Source organism: Eublepharis macularius, chromosome 3 (genome assembly GCF_028583425.1).
Source record: "Eublepharis macularius isolate TG4126 chromosome 3, MPM_Emac_v1.0, whole genome shotgun sequence".
NCBI lineage: Eukaryota > Metazoa > Chordata > Lepidosauria > Squamata > Eublepharidae > Eublepharis > Eublepharis macularius.
The window spans coordinates 756,366-774,425 of NC_072792.1; the positions used below are offsets into that span (position 1 = coordinate 756,366).

The following is an 18,060-nucleotide window of genomic DNA, read 5'->3' on the forward strand; positions in this document are numbered from 1 at the left end:
CTGCATATAACTAACTTTGATAGCCCCACCTACGTCACTTCTGCCAATTCCACTGTCTGAGCACCTTGTACTGAATGGATCTCTAATAAAGTTACTTCAACTGGAACACCTGTGTGTTAATTGTGGAGAACTTGGGGATCTAACTGCCAGGGACTGACATGATGTATATAGTTAAAATGGAATGTACAATTTTCTGTTAATTGAGCTGATATTAAGCATGCTGAATAATCATGTTTTATTAGTAAAGACTTAGAATGGAAGCAGAGATTCTGTAATATTATTATGCCTGATAATGAACCTAAAATATTACTCACTAGTAAAAAAGCCCATTGTGGGAAAAATATAATGGGCTCTAGAAAGGGGAGAGCGGGCATTTCCTCCTCCTCTGTGACTGATCCTGGCTGGGTGAAGGTGGGGGGGTAGACATTGCCACCTACTCCGCTACTGATCCTGGCTGGGTGTAGTTGGGTGGGCATTGCCTCCTATTCCATGCCTGATTCTGGTCAGGTGGAGGGGGGCTGGTATTGCCACCTGCTCCATGCCTGATTCCAGTCGGGTGAAGTGGGGCAGGCACTGCAACCTTCTCTATGCCTGATTCTAGCAGGGTGAAGGAAAGTGGGCATGTGGAGGGGGGAAGGTATTGCTGCCTGCTCCATGCCTGATCCCAGCCGGGTGAAGGTTAGTGGTCATTGCCTCCTGCTCCACACCTCATCCTAATCGGGTGAAAGCAGGGGTGGGCATTTCTACCTGCTCCACTCCAGATCTTAGCCAGGTAAATAGAGGTTGGACATTGCCTCGTGCTCTGCACCTTATCCCAGCTGGGTGGAGGTGGAGGGGGGTGGGCATTGCCACCTGCTCCAGGCCTGATCCTGGCCATGTGAATGGGGGCCAGCATTGCCACCTGCTCCGCTTCTGATTCCAGCAAGGTGAGGGGGGCTGACATTACCACCTGCTCCATTTCTGATCCAGCCTGGCAAAGGGGGGGCAGGCATTGCAATCTGCTCTGCTCCTGATCCCAGACTGGTGAAGGGGGGAGTGGGCATTACCACCTGCTCCACTCCAGATCCCAGCTGGGTGAGGGCGGGAGGTGGGCATTGCCACCTGCTCCACTCCTGATCCCAGCTGAGTGAAGGCAGGGGACAGGCATTGCCTACTGCTCCGCACCTGATCCCAGCCTGCACTTTCTGCTGCGGCAGGAAGGCTGAAGGGATGGGTAGGAAGTGAGTTGTCTGGAACATGGTTACCCTTTTAAATTGTAGGATGGAATATCTCTTGCCAGGAGTTAAATGGTTTGATACAGGATAGCTAACTAGACACTTCTTAGGGCTTCTTAAGTGCCCTAAGTGCCTGAATCAGACCTTTCCAGAGTCATCAAGAACAATATGAAACTATGTAGACAAGAAGAGGAAATGGAACACCTAGCTATCCTCTCCCATCTCTTCTCAGCTTCCCTCTCGGTTGAATGTCAACGTGCCAGTTGCATTGGTCTAGCCATATGGGTAACTGATTGTGCCCCATCTAAGCAGCTGCGCTGCATGATCTGGTCTATGCAAACTGGCCCGCCACAGTAGTGACACAGGGTGGCCAGTGGCTCTTCAAGAGCCATTGAGGGGTTGAGGCAAGAGAGGTGGGCAGAGATGTACCCACATCGCCCCTCCTTTGAAACAGTTCTCTGTAACAACACCCTCCCCCCCGCCCACACACACACGAATGGCACTGTGGCACCCAAGTCCTGGCGTTTACATGCCTCTTTTCTTTACTTGACTGTTGTGCATTTGTGTTTGTCTTCTAAGTCCAAGGACACTTTGCTGGTAGCGAGCCCTACTGAATAAAATGGGGTTTACTTCTGAGTACCTATTTAGGTTTGCTCCCTCTGTCTCTCCACCTGATAGGCACGAAAGGGCTAGATTCAAATAAATCTTACATAGATCCAGTGTGAATATACCGAAATAACAAAGATCCAAATTTAACTGTAATGTATAGCCATTATACTTTCCACTGGAGTGAGCTACGATAACAACCTTTTGCAGAACACAGATTATTGTACTGTAATACTGAATTATATTCTCCATTACTACACAGGACATGCATTCTTCATAAAGCCTGCTTACTCTAAGTGAGTTTCTCCATAGTTTTTAAACTTCAATTTGAAGTGGAAAATTCAATATAGAATCCAAATGCCTTTGCATTACATGGGTAAATATTTCTAAATTCCAAAATGTAATTTCACAAACAATTCTGCCATAGTTCTGCTACTTTATGTTCTGCCTATTTGTTATATATATTTGTTACATATTTTATATACATATGCTGTTTAATTACTTGGGTTAAATGGCACTTAAAATATTTCGCAGGACTTTCTTTTCATTTGATGTTCTCATCCTTTGGATGCAAAAAAGGCGCCTCCTCCTGCATAAGCAAACCTTGAGTGGACTGAAATAAAAGAAATCGGCAGGCTACGGAATCAATTTTGGTACATCTTGACTGATTCTGGCTGCATGTATGGATTCCAGTGCTTCAGCCACATCTGGGCCATACAGAAGGATTTGTTTTGTGACCATAGATGTCCCAGTCAAAACTAGGCTTCTGCATATTTACCAGGATGTGCATCTGAATATAAAAGTAATTTATCCACACTGCATTGCTTTCAATGGGGTGGATACTCCTATTCATACCCAAATGTGCATTCAAGTGTACAGACTATTAAAAGTAATAGGCAAATTGTACATTAAGATGTAGACTAAGATGCAAATCTTATTTTTGCTGCTAGTTCCTGAAACACATAGAAATCTAGTGGATCACTTTTTTCGGATTAGGGTGGAAGCATGAAAATTCCATCAAATCTTTGGCATTGATAATGATATTTCAGCATACTATAAGCGGAGGATAATATTTTCTATGGAAGCAAAGGGAGAAAGTGCTTGATACATTGCACAAACTAAAGTGTAGTTGGCTTAAAAATAAAATTATGGAAGAAGATAGCATCAGCATTCTCTCAGGGTGGTGTCCCACATTTGGTTCCCATTGTCAGTCTCCATCTTGAAAAAAGATGTACTCCAAGAGATGCTTCTTGTTTTCAACTGGACAGTGGGTGGCTTGACAATATGGGAATGAAGGCTTCTGTTAAGTTCAACCTCTGAAGTTGTCACTCCTGGAAATAAACACAATTAGAATAATATTAGGAGTCAATATTAATCCAGAGATTTCCTAAGTAATAAGTCTACTTGAGCATATTGTAATCCAAAACAACACTTCATAACGGTCACTTGGGCCACATTAAGATCTCTTTTAAAACGATTTCAGCACTTAAAGAGGGCGACTTTAATGGTGCAGTGAACCCAAAATTAGATAGTACATCTGGTTTGAATTCCAAACAAATCAACTGCCTAAAGGAGCAACTGATCTTAACTGGACTGTTGGTGCTTCTTAACCCTCCCACAACTACACAACAGATATCATTTCTGCAACTCTTGTCAATTTTAACAAAAAATATCTGCTACAGAGATCAATAGGTGGTTTTCTCTCAGACTATGCAGGCTTGTCTCCACCATGAGGAATACTCAAAATATAAGAAGGGCCATGTAAGGTGCAGGTGCCGCACGGAAGCTCACAAGCACAGGACAAGCACACACACCCCTCCTGCAGACAGTGTCTCAGCATCTGGCAATGAGAGGCATTCTAAATCCAGAGGTCCCAGTCAACTATTGTGGCTAATACCCAATGATAGACCAATCCCCAATAAATCTTTCCAACTCTTTTTATCATCTAAGAAAGTGACCATTTATTTTTTATAAACTTATTTATTACTGCAAAATGGGGGCAGACCAAAATAAACAACAGACAAAAAACACAATCCTAGTTACAAAAATAGTATCAGCACATCTATACATAGGCTTCTATAAAAGGTTTCCAAATATCAACAAAAGTCCATATCTGTATGCGATACGTCCAAATGTTAGAATCATAGAATCACAGAGTTGGAAGGGACTTCTAGGGTCATCTCATCCAACTCCCTGCACAATGCAGGAAATTCACAACTACCTCTCCCCTGCCACACACCCCAGTGAGTCTTGCTCCATGTCCAGAAAATGGCAAAACACCGTCAGAATCCCTAGCCAAACTGGCCTGGAAAAAATTGCTACCTGACTCCAAAGTGGCGATTGGTATTACCCTGGACATGTCAGTCAGTCATTTATTATTACAGCAAAAGCCAGTAAAACAAACAAATCTGAGACCCTGGACATGTAAGAAGGGCCACAAGAACTAAGCACTAATGTAACCCTTCCTGCCCTCCTTGTCATGGTCTGCCCAGGTCCACAGAATCAGCATTGCTGTCAGATGGCAATCTAACCTCTGCTTAAAAACCTCCAAAGAAGGAGAGCCCACCACCTCCCAAGGAAGCCTGTTCCACTGAGGGGCCGCTCTGTCAGTAAATTCTTCCTAATGTTTAACCAAAAACTCTTGATTTAATTTCAACCCGTTGGTTCTGGTCTGACCTGGAGTAGCGGAAAACAACTCCACCCCATCCTCTATATGGCAGCCCTTCAAGAACTTGAAGATGGTTATCATATCATCTCATAGTCATCTCTCCAAGTTAAACATACTGAGCTCCTTCAACTTTTCCTCATAGGACTTGGTCTCCAGACCCCTCACCATCTTCATTGTCCTCCTCTGGACACATTCAAGCTTGTCTATATCCTTCTTAAATTGTGGTGCCCAAAACTGAACACAATACTCTAGGAGAGGTCTAACCAGAGCAGAGTAGAGCAATACCATCACTTCGCATGATCTGAACACTATACTTGTTCAACAACTATATCAACAATACTACATTGATATGTTTATAAAGTCCTTGATCAAATGAACGATTGGAAGTGGACTTTCGCCTTTCCAGTGCTATAATGTAAGTCTTTTAGCAACTGTAAGGGCACATACGGTCCATATCCATTGACCATCAGTTAGATTCCAAAAGTTAGGCAAAATTAATATGAGTAATGACTTCCTTTGAAAAGGGCCAAATATATGGGCATGTCCAAAGCATATTCTTAAGAGTTGCATCTTGTAATTACACCACTAACAATTAGACACTGTGCTTAATCCTTTAGTCAAAAGGTGCTGTGGTGTTCAATGTACTCTAAACATAATTTTTTGCTAAGTAGCAGCTTAAGATTCAGAGCAGCAACAGGTATATCGCTTAAAACCTTATCCCATGGCTTTAGCAGAATTGGATGCTCCAGTTCACTATTCCACTCATCTCTAAGTCTCTGTGTATCATATTTATTGACCAGCATCAGATATTTATGTACAAATATTGTAGATTTCATTTTTTTGTATTGATTCAATAAGAGTTCCAAAAAGTGGGGGAGATTTTGAAGCACTCAAAGCTTCTCGGCCATATCTGAACCCCAACAAATGTTGCAATAGTAAATATTGCCATTCAGCAGAAGATGGAAAATCGTATTTAGATCTCAGTTGAAAAAATGGCAAAAACTTATCATCATGACCTATCAATTGATAACAAAAATTCCCTTGTCTGTCCAAGCCTTCCATAGCAAAGATTTCTTCTCAGTTTTTAAATCTGCATTGAACTATTTTGTTAGTTTAGTGTGTGAGAATGGGTCAAATGGATATTGTCATGATTTTATATGTCGTACATCTCTAACTGCAGAGATTGCAGGAGGAACAAAATCCATTTCAATGTAAGTAGTTCCTAGTGTATTCCACTTTAAAAGTGGCTCCAAAAGAAGCCTCCAAAAGAGCCCAAGATGGATATTCCAAGTAATAGGAGTGATCCCAGTAATTTGTACATGTTAAGAAATATGCTTAATGATAAGCACTAAGGCAAGAGACTAACACAGGTGGTTTGACATTGCCTGCCTCTGCAACCCTGGTCTGTAGGATGTCTCCCATCCAATAACTAACCGAAGCCCGCCCTGCTTAGCTTTTGAGAGCTGACAAGATCAAGCTCCCCTGGGCTATCCTACCAGGGGTCACCATAAGTCAGCTATGATTTATGAGGGCACTCTACACTAAGCACTAAGCACTAAGGAGCAGGAAACCAAATCCTCCTTCATTAATTGAAAGTTGCATCCTCTTTAAAAAAAATCCAAAGTGGTAATGAATCCCACATAAATTTCTACAAGATATATGAAAAGGGATTGCAAAGGTACAAATGTTCATTTTGAGTGTATTAATTTTACCCCATAACAACAAATTTAGGGTTGTCCAAATCCAAGGATATATCTGAAATCAGCTTATGAAATCATGTACTTAATATTTCATGGAATCAATATTCCAAAGTAAGTAATAACATTTGGGCAACATCAAAAATGTCACTCAATAATTACACTCTGTAAGATATTGTCTTCCAATGCCATAAATTCTGATTTTGTCCAATTAACTAAATAACCAGACAGATCACCAAACGTATTAATTCAACTCATTAATTCAGGAATGGAAGACTGAGGTTCTGAAATAAATAGTAAAAGATCATCTGCAGTCTCTACACAATTTGTTTTTTTTTTGTCATTATATGAATTTCTTGTAAGACAGCCACACTAGCATTAAGATTTTTCAATTTAGAGATAAACTTTTTACATTTAGTAGCATCCTTCATGCCCTTAACTTTCCATGATATCATGTTAAACACAAACCCCCAAAACAACATATCCAATCAACAAAGCTGATTTCCCATATCACTGAACAAATGCAGGATATCACAAATAGAACCTTATTATAAGTGAAATACTTATAAAAAAATAGTAATAAATTATGCATGGTAGAAAAATCACTAAACAGAATAAGAAGAACAATAATTCTACAAATTAAGCAGCAGCTGCCCACCAAAACAATTCTCACCCTATACCAAAAGTGAAGGGAAACAAAGAAAAACAGAAAAACAATAATAAAAAATAAAAATAAAAAGTGCTGGGACTAGTTCAACATTTTAATAAATGATTTGAATGAAGGAATAGAGGGAATTCTTATTGAATTTGCAGATGATACTAAATTGAGAGGGGGAGCATATACTGTCAAAGATAGAGTCAGGAGACAGGATGGTTTTGACTGGCTGGAAAACTGGTCTAAAACAAATAAAATGAATTTCAACAGAGATAAATGTAAAGTTCTGCAATTAGGTAGGAAAAATCAACTGCATAATTACAGGATGCAGAAGACTTGGCAGTAGTATGTGCAAAAAGGATCTAGGGGTCTTAGTAGACCATACACTGAACATAAGTCAGCCGTGTGATGTTCTAGCTAAAAAGGCAAATGCAATTTTGGGCTGTATTAACAGATGTATAGGGTCCAGATCACACAAAGTGATGGGATCACTCTACCCTACTCTGGTTAGACCTCACTTAGAGTATTGTGTTCAGTTTTGGGCACCACAAGAATGGTATAGACAAGCTGGAACATGCCCAGAGGGCAACAAAGATGGCAAGGAATCTGGACTTTTGCAAGTCCTATGCAAAAAGTTTGAAGGAGCTCGGTACGTTTAGCCTGGAGAGGAGTCAACTGAAAGGTGATATGATAAACATCTTCAAGTACTTGAAGGGCTGTCATACAGAGTTGTTTTCCATTGCCCCAGAAAGTCAGACAAGAATGAATGGGCTGAAATTAAATTAAAAGCATTTTCAGCTAAACATTAGGAAGAACTTCCTAATAGTTAGAGTGGTCCCTCAGTGGAACAGGCTTCCTCGGGAGGTGGTGAACCCTCCTTCTTTGAAGATTTTTAAGCAGAGGCTATATGGCCATCTGACAACAATGCTGGTTCTGTGAACCTGGCCAGATCGTGAGGGGGAGGGCAGGAAGGGTTACATCAGTGATTAGTTCCCGTGGCCCCTTCTTACATGCCCAGGTTAATTGGGGTCACGTGGTTCTGATTCCCTTCATTTTTCACACTACAACTCCCACTATTGTCTTCTAGCGGGCAGCCAATTTCAGGACTTCTAGGTTTGCAATAAACAAAACGTCCATTACAAATATTGGGGGGGGGGGGACCTCCAGATAACCTGGGTCAGGTTGCTCTAATTCTCTTTGTTGTTGGCACTACAACTCCTGATCCCCATAAAGCTGGTGACCAATTTTGAGGTGCCCAGCTTTGTCCACCACTAATAAATCCTCAGAAATCAAATGTGTGGCAGCCTGGAACTACAACAGGGGTCCCCAATGTGGTGTCCATGGTCAAGGGATCTTCACCGCTGAATTTAAACTGTGTCATCCTCCTTCCCACCCATTCAGGCTGGGCAGGGTGAGAAGACAGAACAGCCCACTACAGCACAAGCCAACAGGTTTTTCTTGTTTGTGGGCACTGTAGTACAGTGGTTAAGTGGTTGGGTTGAGAATCTGCACTCCGCTGGTTTGAATCCCTCAATCGCCATGAATTCTGCAGGTGGCCTTGGGTAAGCCACTCCTCTCAGCTCCAGCTCCTCAGCTGTATCGGGAGGATAACAACAATAACAGACTAGTGGGCACTAATCTGTCTAGAAGAGCAGCATGTAAGCACACTGTTATTATTATTACAACCCAACACCAGAGAAAGGCAGATGGTTTGAATGGCAGAAAAACAAAACCCTTCCCATGAAAACCTGCCACTTTACTCTTATTCTCAGTACTGTTGTCAAGCCCATGACAGAGGTAAGCTGGATGGCCTGAATGGGGAGGGAGAGAAAAGCCCCTCTTTCTGCCCCAAGCCTGCTGTCCCCGTGGTGCTGTTGCAGCCAGGTAGAACAAGACAGCCAGAATGTGAGGTCATTTCCTGATCAAACCAGCTGGCATTGTCTTGTCCCTGTGCTGCTGCCATATGAGTTGGGGACCAAAGCAAGCTGGCTGGTATCAGTTGGGGAGGGCAAGTCCTTTTGTCCCCACTACAAACCTGCCTGCTGCTGCCCAGTACTGCTGCTATAGCTCGGGACCAAAGCAAACTGACTGGCAGAGGAGGGTGGACTCTATGGCATTATAACCTGCTAAGGTCCGTCCTCTCCTAAACTCCACCCTCCCTAGCTCCACGCGCAAAATCTCCAGGAATTTCACAACTTACCGCAGGCAACCCTACTGGCTTGAGGTTGGGGAAAGAAAAGGAAGGTGGGAAGGGACAGTGTTGAGGAGTAGAGACGTGACTATGGAATGCTGTCTGCAGCTGAACGTTTTAGAGGAAATCCTCCTTATGTCTTTTCTTGTTTTCTTCCCATCTTGGAATCAGCCTTCTCTTCCCCATCTCATTTAGGCTTCCTAGTTTGTGTTTGCTTTATTCTCTCTCCTCCACCCCTCTTGTGAATTTTTTTTTAACTCCTCATCTCCACGCACTTTGTGTGTGAGAAAAATCTTACTATATAATTGAGTAAGCGTGTTTCAGACAACTCACTTTATACCCTGGTGCACCATCAGAAGGCACTGACATGGAGGAAAGCCTAGGCAAGGCACCATGTCCCTCCAGAAAAAGTGCCATGATGGGAAGGCCAGGAGCAGGATGGGAGCACATGACAATGCCCACCTCCTGCCTTCACCCAGCTGGTATTAGGAGTGGAGCAGGTGGCAATGCCCACCCCCCGCTTTAACCCAGTTGGTATTAGGAACGGAGCAGGTGGCAATGCCCTGTGCCCACCTTAACCTAGCTGGCATTAGGAGCAAACCAGGTGGCAATGCCCACCCCCTGCCTTAACTCAGCTGGTATTAGGAGTGGAGCAGGCTGCAATGCCTAACCCCAATGTTAACCCAGCTGGTATCAGCAGTGGAACAGGTGGCAATGTCCGCCCCCCCCCCCTTGAACCAGTTAGGATCATGAGTGGAGCAGTTGGAAATGCCCGCACCTCACCTTAACCTAGGTGGTACTAGGAGCAAAGCAGGTGGCAATGCCCATCCCCTGCCTTAACCCAGCAGGTATTAGGAGCAGAGTAGGTGGCAATGCTCTCCCCCTGCCTTAATCCAGCTGGTATTAGGAGCGGAACAGATGGCAATGCCTACCACCTTCCTTAACCCATGTGGCATTAGAAGCGGAGCAGGTGGCAATGCCTAACCCCCACGTTAAAGCTGATATCAGCAGTGGAACAGGTGGCAATGCACCCCCCCCCTTTGAACCAGTTAGGATAAGGAGTGAAGCAGCTGGCAATGCCAGCCCACCTGCCTTAACCCAGCTGGTAACAGGAGCGGAGCAGATAGCAATGCCCACCCCCCATTTTAACCCAGCTGGTATTAAGAACAGAGCAGGTGGCAATGCCAGCCCCCCTGCCTAATCCAACTGGTGTTAGGAGTGGAGAAGGTGGTAATGCCTACTCCCCCTTCAGTAAGCTAAGATCAGGAGTGGAGCAGGTGGCAATGCCTGCCCCCTGCCTTAACCCAGATAAGCAAAACAAGCCTGATACCCGTTACCTGCCTTAACCCAGCTGCCTTAACCCAGCTAGTATTAGGAGCACAGTAGGTAGCAATGCCCACCCCCGCCTTAATGCAGCTGGTATTAGGAGCGGAACAGATGGCAATGCCCACCCTTCCCTTAACCCAGCTGGTATTAGGAGCGGAGCAGGTGGAATTTCCCCTCACTCCTTAACAGAGCTGTTATTAGGAGCAGAGCAGGTGGCAATGGCCTCCCCCCTTCACCCAGCTGAGATCAGAAGCAGAGTAGGTGACCATGCCCACATCCCAACTTCACCCAGCTGGGATCAGGAGCAGATCAGATGCCAAGGCCTGCTCCCCTTCACCCAGCTGTAATCTGAAGTGGAGCTGGTGGCAATGCCCACTCCCCCTTTAATGCTTGCCCACCCTCCTCTTTCTAGAGCCCATTGTATTTTTTCCAATGGGCTTTGTTACTAGTCTATATATATATAAAGACAAGTGTCCCAAATGACTCATCAACGCCCAGCCCAAACCTTAGAAACCTAGAAACATGAAATTTGGGGAGATAATTCCTTTTGTGATGTAAAGACTCACTGAGGGAGGATTTTAAGAAATCCACCTAAGGAGGTAAAATGTGCTTTCCTATAGGGATACAGCTTCCCTGTGTGGCTACCAGGCTGCTCTTCACCCCTCCCCAGCAACTGCCAACTCGGCCACTCTTCCCTAAAGTCATTTGCATATGCAGCCTGATTGGTCATCACCCCAACATTCTAAACAGTATGTAGTTGCTGTTGGGAGTCATTGTATGTGTTCTGAGGTAAAAATACACCTCCCAGTCTTCCCCTCTAGGGTTGCCCATCTCCCTGTGTGGCTGGCAGGCTACTGCTTGCTCCCCCCCCACCAAGTGCCAACTCGGCCACTCTTCCCTGATTGGGCCAGCCTTTCAAGGTCATTTGCATATGTGGCCTGATTGGTCATCACGCCAACATTCTAAACAGTATGCAGTTGCTGTTGGGAGTCACTGAATGTGTCCTGAAGTAAAATACACCTTCCAGTCTTCCCCTCTAGGGCTGCCAATCTCCCTGTGGAGCCTGGCTTTCCTGTATGACTGGCAGGCTCCTGCCTGCTTGCACCCCTCCCCTCCCTGATTGGTCAGCTGAGGAACTCTCTGTTCTGAAATAAAAATCAGGTAAAGGAAACTGCAGACAGTTGAAGAAAAACAGTACAAGAATCCTGAATAGGGATTTTATAGAAAAGTCAATATGGCAACTGCATTTTTAAATGTTCATGGGGAGATGGGTGCACAACCTTTCTAGGGGCTGTTTCAATGTGAACCTGTCACATGAACCTGCCGAAGTGCCAACTACACCACCCCTCACCCAGTCCAACTCCACCTCACACCTCTCACAGCCATCACCTGTTACTGCCCCCAAGAAGCCTCCTGGCAGACATTAAGCAAGATACGCTGATGCTAAAAGGAGGAAGCAACTTAGAGATGTGGCAAAGAAATATGCACCTGTGGTGCACCGAGCAGCAATGACCAAGTAGCAGCAAGATCATCCTGAGGTGCACAGAGTGGCAGTCTCTCTATGAGCAAAGATGCAGAGGAGTTAGCCGTGTTAGTCTGTAGTAGCAAAATCAAAAAGAGTCCAGTAGCACCTTTAAGACTAACCAACTTTATTGTAGCATAAGCTTTCGAGAATCACAGTTCTCTTTCTCAGATGCATGGAGGGCAAGAAGAAACTGGTCAGATATATAGGTGGAGAGGGGAGGGAGGAGTAGATGCAAACAGTAGCTTCTGATATGGAGATCAGTTTGCTTCTGTTAAGGAAGTCAGTTACTTCTGATAATGAGATAACCATTCATAGTCTCTATTCAATCCCAGCCTGACTGAGTCAAATTTACATATGAATTCCAATTCAGCAGCTTCCCATTCGATTTTGTTTTTGAACGTTTTCTGTTGAACTACAGTGACCATTAAGTCCTTGATGGAATGTCCTGGTAGATTGAAGTGTTCTCCCACTGGTTTCTGGATGTTGCCATTTTTAATGTCAGATTTGTGTCCATTTATTCTTTTGCGCAGAGGTTGGCTGGTTTGTCCAATGTACAGAGCAGATGGACATTGTTGGCACATGAGGGCATATATCACGTTGGAGGATGAGCAGTTGTAAGAGCCAGAGACAGTGTAGTTGATGCCATTGGGTCCTGTAATGGTATTTCCTGGGTAGATATAAGGGCAGAGCTGGCACCTGGGTCTGTTGCAGGGCCTGGTACCTGTGCTGGTGACTCTGCTAGCCGATTCATGATTGTAAGTGAGAAGTCGTTTCAGGTTGGGGGGCTGTCTGTAGGCAAGGAGAGGTCTTCCACCCAGGGCTTCTGAGAGAGAGGCATCATTTTCCAGGATGGGTTGAGATCTACCCAGTCAGCCTTAAAGGTGTCATGTCTGTACCCCTACATCCATAACACTGTTCTATGTGTTGAACCATTGCTAATGCTGTAATGCTGTACCTTGTTTGCATTTTGCAAATGCTCTAACACTTTTGTTTCTCTAACAGCCTGAGAACCCAGCTATGTTATCTCGTTTCTTTGAAGCTCGCTGAAGTGACCTTGTACTGTCTGAAATGTTATAGTTTACTTTCATGCATTCCCAGACCCTTTCCCAGGCAAACTTGTGGTCTAGCTGAGAGGGAGGAAATGAGTGGGTATTCAGAGTTGTACTTTCCTCAAGTTTCTATTCCTATCAAGGAAATGTGTACTGCTTAGATGCTTTTTTGCCTATGAGTAATTCTATGGACATATATATGGAAAAGACTGGATTTCTGAATAAAACCATTTAACCAAGAGCTTGGACGTCTTGTTGCAATGGTACAGGAATCTGTCTGCCATATCCCATCATCCATAGCCTGACATTTTGACAGGAATCCTTCATTTTCCTCTGCACCTGCAACCCTTAGAGAATGGCTATCGGCTTCACATTGTCAGAGCCTGACCTGGGGCCAACAGAGCCAGAGGATCCTATTAATCAACTGGGACCAGGCACAACTCCTGGAGGAACTTCCAGAGAGCTGGTACCTGTGACCCAAACGAGATTGGACTACCTGATGGACTCTAAGGTAGTGGAGATGAGGGGGCTGGGAGCCAGGGAAACTCTCCTGCTGTATCGTGAACTGGGAGCAGTCCCGAAAGCCAGGTCTACCTACTACCAATGGAATCTACCACCCACGTGCAAGTGGGGCCCTCACAGATCTATGACTGCTGAGGAGAGGATGCAATGCTGTGGGACAATGTATTTTTGACATTCCATCGAGATGGAGGGGTACGTTGGCAAGATGATGGCAAGGGGAGCAGCTGCTCCAGCGGGCCATGTGGGGTGGAGTGTGATGCCAAGACCAGCAAGTATCGCTTCTTGTGAGAAATAGCGGAGGAATTACAAATATCGGGGGACCCTGGATTACCCGCCCCCAGCAACGCCGTGGAATATTGTGGAGTTGCAATTGAAACAGGAACAGATCCTTTGGACATCTGCGAATTGGGAGCCGTGGCTGAGCCAAGCGACCAGGACTGGGGCCAGATGCCATGGCTACCCACGCTGCAAGATAAGGCAACACAATCGGTGTTGTTGGATTTACAAATGCAAGGGGACCGTGGATTGGTGTGCGTTGGGGGATTATACCATCGAGGATGAGACAGACTCAATGGAATCAAGTGACTCAAAGGCTGCGGCCAAGCCAGCAATCCTGAGTGGGGGACAGAAGCCACAAATCCTGAGAGATGGGATGCATCCAACCCAGGAGGAGCTAGCCCGTACCTTGAGGATACAACAAGAATGGGAGCAAAACCTCCTCAAAGGGCAAGAGAGCTTAAGTTTACTGGAAGGACCGGTGAGGAGAGTGACAGTGGCACGCAGGGAGTCAGGGAAAACCCCTTCCCTGCCGCAGTTGGGGAAAATGGAGCAGGGGGAAGCCCTGTAAATTGGCCAAGAACCAATAAACTTCATAGGAATAGTGCCGCTGGAAAGGGGAAGAGTGCTTTTGATGACTCCCACACAGTTCATGGGCAACCAAATACTTCCTTCGATTACACAGTTTCCACAGGAACAGAGAGGAGTCTCGTTCCGCCTTCCCCCCTAGTAACTGCACTGAATATACCCTCCCAGGGAGTAGGAATGCAGTTGTCTGCATGGGAGAGCACAACTGCCGATCGTTCTGCCGATCATGGGCAGCACAGGGGCGCCAACTGCCACAATGGGGATGAGAGTGCCAACGAACTGACAGACTCAAGCTCCCCCACCAGTAATGACAATTCCCATTTTACCACCCCAAAGGGGAGTGGGGCCCCAACAAGAGGGAACCCAGCCAATGAGGGCCCCGTGTGCTACAACAAGCACAAGGGCATTGGTTGCCACAACAGGGATCTTCACAAAAATATCCACACTGATCAGATCAGGCAGAGACAGATTCAGTAAACGGATTTTTTAAATTCAGGAATCACAGTACAACCAACTCACATAAGGCAATTGCCGAGAATGACTGTTTAACCGTAACAAGGCTGACTATATAGTCCTTGCCCCTCCCCTTTTCCTATGGAATGGAGCTCTTGGCTTTGACAGCCTTTTCATGCTAGAAAACGAAACTGCAACTACGTAACTTCCCTACCTTCTATAACTGACAGGCTAACTCCTGTCAGACATTAAACTGCAACTATGTAACTTCTTCCTTCTATGCCAGACATGTTAACCCGTCTGACATTCTGCCCCCCTTATTTTCAACTCCCCCTCGGTTTATCTGGATATTGTTTGTGAAACTCCTTAACTAATTTTGGTGCTTTAACATCTTCCGCTGTGACCCACTCTTGGTGACTTTAATTCAAATGCTTCCACCAAATAAGGTATAATAGTTTCCCTCGTTTGTGTTTTGAAGCCAGAATAGATTCTACTTCATGATGCGGTTGGCCATTCACCATCACAGGGGGCGGGGGGAGTCCCTGGTTCTGGGTGCCACTGGTCCGGATCTAGGTCCCTTTTTAGGAGGCTGCAATGGAAAACGGGGTGGACAGTTTTAATCTTACTCCATTAATGACTTCTATTATTTCAAATGGGCCTACGAATTTCCAACCTAATTTTTTACTAGACTGTTCTCCCTGTAAGTTCTTTGTAGATACAAATACCCGTCCCCCTACTTTTAAGTCCCATTGAGGTGAGCGCTTCTTGTCTGCTTGGGCCGTGTAATCCTTTTTTGCTTTTCTCAGGGTCTGTGAAATTAGGTCCCAATGTTCTACAATTCCCCTCCACCAATTGTGAAGTTCAGTTTTCACCTCTCCTCCTTTCTCTGGATGAGTATCTCTAATAAACAGCATGACCTTGCCCTCAAACCCTTGGGTGATCTTGAAAGGCGACACTCCAGTAGAGCTGTGAATACTGTTGTTATAACAGTATTCAGTGAAAGCTAAATATTCTGCCCAATATTCTGCTGATAGTTTATATAACATCTTAGAAATTGTTCTAACACCTGATTGACCCTTTCTGTCTGCCCGTTTCTGGATGGTATCCCAATGACATCCCTTGGGTGATGCTGGTCACTTCCATTAACTTTCCAAAATTTAGCAATAAACTGTGGGCCTCTATCCGAAATTACTTTATCAGGGAAAGAGTGAAGTCTCACTACGTGCATCCTGAACAGCTTCTTGGCTGTGGGTAGCTTGGCACAAGGGATAAAATGAGTCTGTTTAGAGAACAGGTCTAACCCCCCCCCCCCCAAATCACTGTCTTTCCTTTACTTGGAGGAAGATCCGTGATAAAATCCATTGATACTACAGACCAAGGTTGAGGGGGGTTCTCCATTGGTTGTAACAATTCTGGTGGTTTTCCCCCTCTTGGTTTTCCCATTAAGCATACTTGGCAGGTGGCCACATAGTGGGACACATCCTTCCTCATTTTGGGCCACCAGAACTGCCTTTGGGTTAGATTCAGTGTTTTGAGATAGCCAAAATGGCCTGCTAGCTTACTATCATGGCAATTTTTTAATACTTCTCCCCTCAGTCCCGGTGGGATATACATCTTCCCTTTTGATATCAACATCCCTTTATCCTTTTTTCCAATTGTTCTGGTAATCCCTCCCCTGGTTCTTTTTCTAGTTCTCTCTTCACCTTCTCTTCCCAATCCATGGAGAGGGACGGCAGCAGGGAAGTCCCCTTTCTAGTTTGGCTCCTAGTAACTACTACATCCCCCAATTGGGTGAGAGAAAACATTGTGTCTACCACCTCCTCTCTCTGGCTGGCATGATGTGGGAGATGAGACAGGGCGTCTGCCAAAAAATTTGATTTCCCCACGAAGTGGTTAAGGGTGAAATTAAATCGGGAGAAAAACTCTGCCCATCTTAGCTGCTCTGCTCCCAGTCTGCATGGCTTTCTCAAGGCTTCTAGGTTCCTGTGGTCCATCCACACCTCAAAAGGAACCCTGGCCCCTTCCAACCAATATCTCCATGTGCCTAAAGCCAGTTTAACAGCGGCTGCCTCCTTATCCGACCGCCCAGTGCCGCTCAGCGTCTGAAATTTTTTTTTATATGTAAGCACATGGATGCATCTTCCCATTTCCCCCTTCTTGTAACAGAACTCCTCCCATAGCCACATCAATAGCATCTACCTGTATAACGAACATATGAGCTTTATTTGGGTGGTGCAACACCGGCTCAGAGGTAAACCTAGATTTTAATTCCATAAATGCTCTCTGGCATTCCCCAGACCATACTAACTTTGCTCTTGGTTTAGTTCCATTTGGGCCTCTCCCTTTGCTTTTTAGTAAATCAGTGAGCGGTAGTGCAACTAGGGCAAAATTTCTAATTAAGGGTCTATAAAAATTCACGAATCCCAAGAAGGATTGCAATTGTCTCCTAGTTCGGGGGGCTTCCCACCCTAACACTGCTTCAACTTTTGCCGGATCCATTCCAAAACCTTTTTGGGACACCCAGTAGCCTAGGAAGTCCAAGTCTAGTTGACCAATGAGGGGGCAGTTCATCTGCCTCTCCTCCTTTGAACACTTTGCTCAGGTCCTGATATTCTGGAGGAATCTTATCCCTCTCTTCCACAGTTAAACATATAGCATCAGTGATAAGAGGGGGTTTGGACCCCCATTGGTTGCTCTACATATGTTTATGACAATGTTTCGAGGGAAAATCCAACACGCCTGCTTTCCACTTAACATATGGGTAATGATTGTACAGCCATCTTACCCCTAGCACCAGCGGGAACTTTGTGGCTGGGCTGACCACGAAAGTCCTGTCCTCCCAGTGGTGCCCTATTCCTATCGGAATCGGTTCTGTTTAAAATCTGGGGGGGGGGGGTGTCCCTTCATGAACGTACCATGGTTCGGGCAGTTGGTGTACATTTAGTCCCAGTTCAGTCACTAGAGAGGGGGCAATCAAATCTCTAGTACTCCCAGAGTCGATCAATACCCTATCTCGGAGATTGGTTACCCACATCGGATTCAGCAGAAGAATAAAACTCCCTTCTATCTCACCTTTGTTGGCACCTGCTCCTCCGTGACCTGCTGACCAGTGCCCTTTACAGCAGGTCTCTGTTGTTTCCTGCAAGTGGTTTGGTGTCTCCATCAGTTGAGATGACCCCCCACTATATACCTCAGTGTCCCCATGTGCTTGACCTGCCGCTCTTACCATCTCCTCGGCGTGACAAGGTCTGATTCTAGGACACCTCTTCTGATTCCTTTTCGTCTTCCGT

At 45.2% G+C, this 18,060-nt stretch overlaps 1 protein-coding gene across 1 annotated transcript in view; it reads right to left on the reverse strand.

Annotated features, from left to right (window-relative positions):
* Positions 1–211: 211 nt before the first annotated feature.
* ATOH8 (atonal bHLH transcription factor 8) overlaps positions 212–18,060 on the reverse strand; it is a 99,546-nt gene continuing 81,697 nt past the window's right edge. The window contains exon 3 of the mRNA XM_054973391.1: positions 212–3,151. Coding sequence (XP_054829366.1) covers positions 3,146–3,151 — 6 coding nt within the window. The 3' untranslated portion in view covers positions 212–3,145. The remainder of the gene's footprint in view (positions 3,152–18,060) is intronic.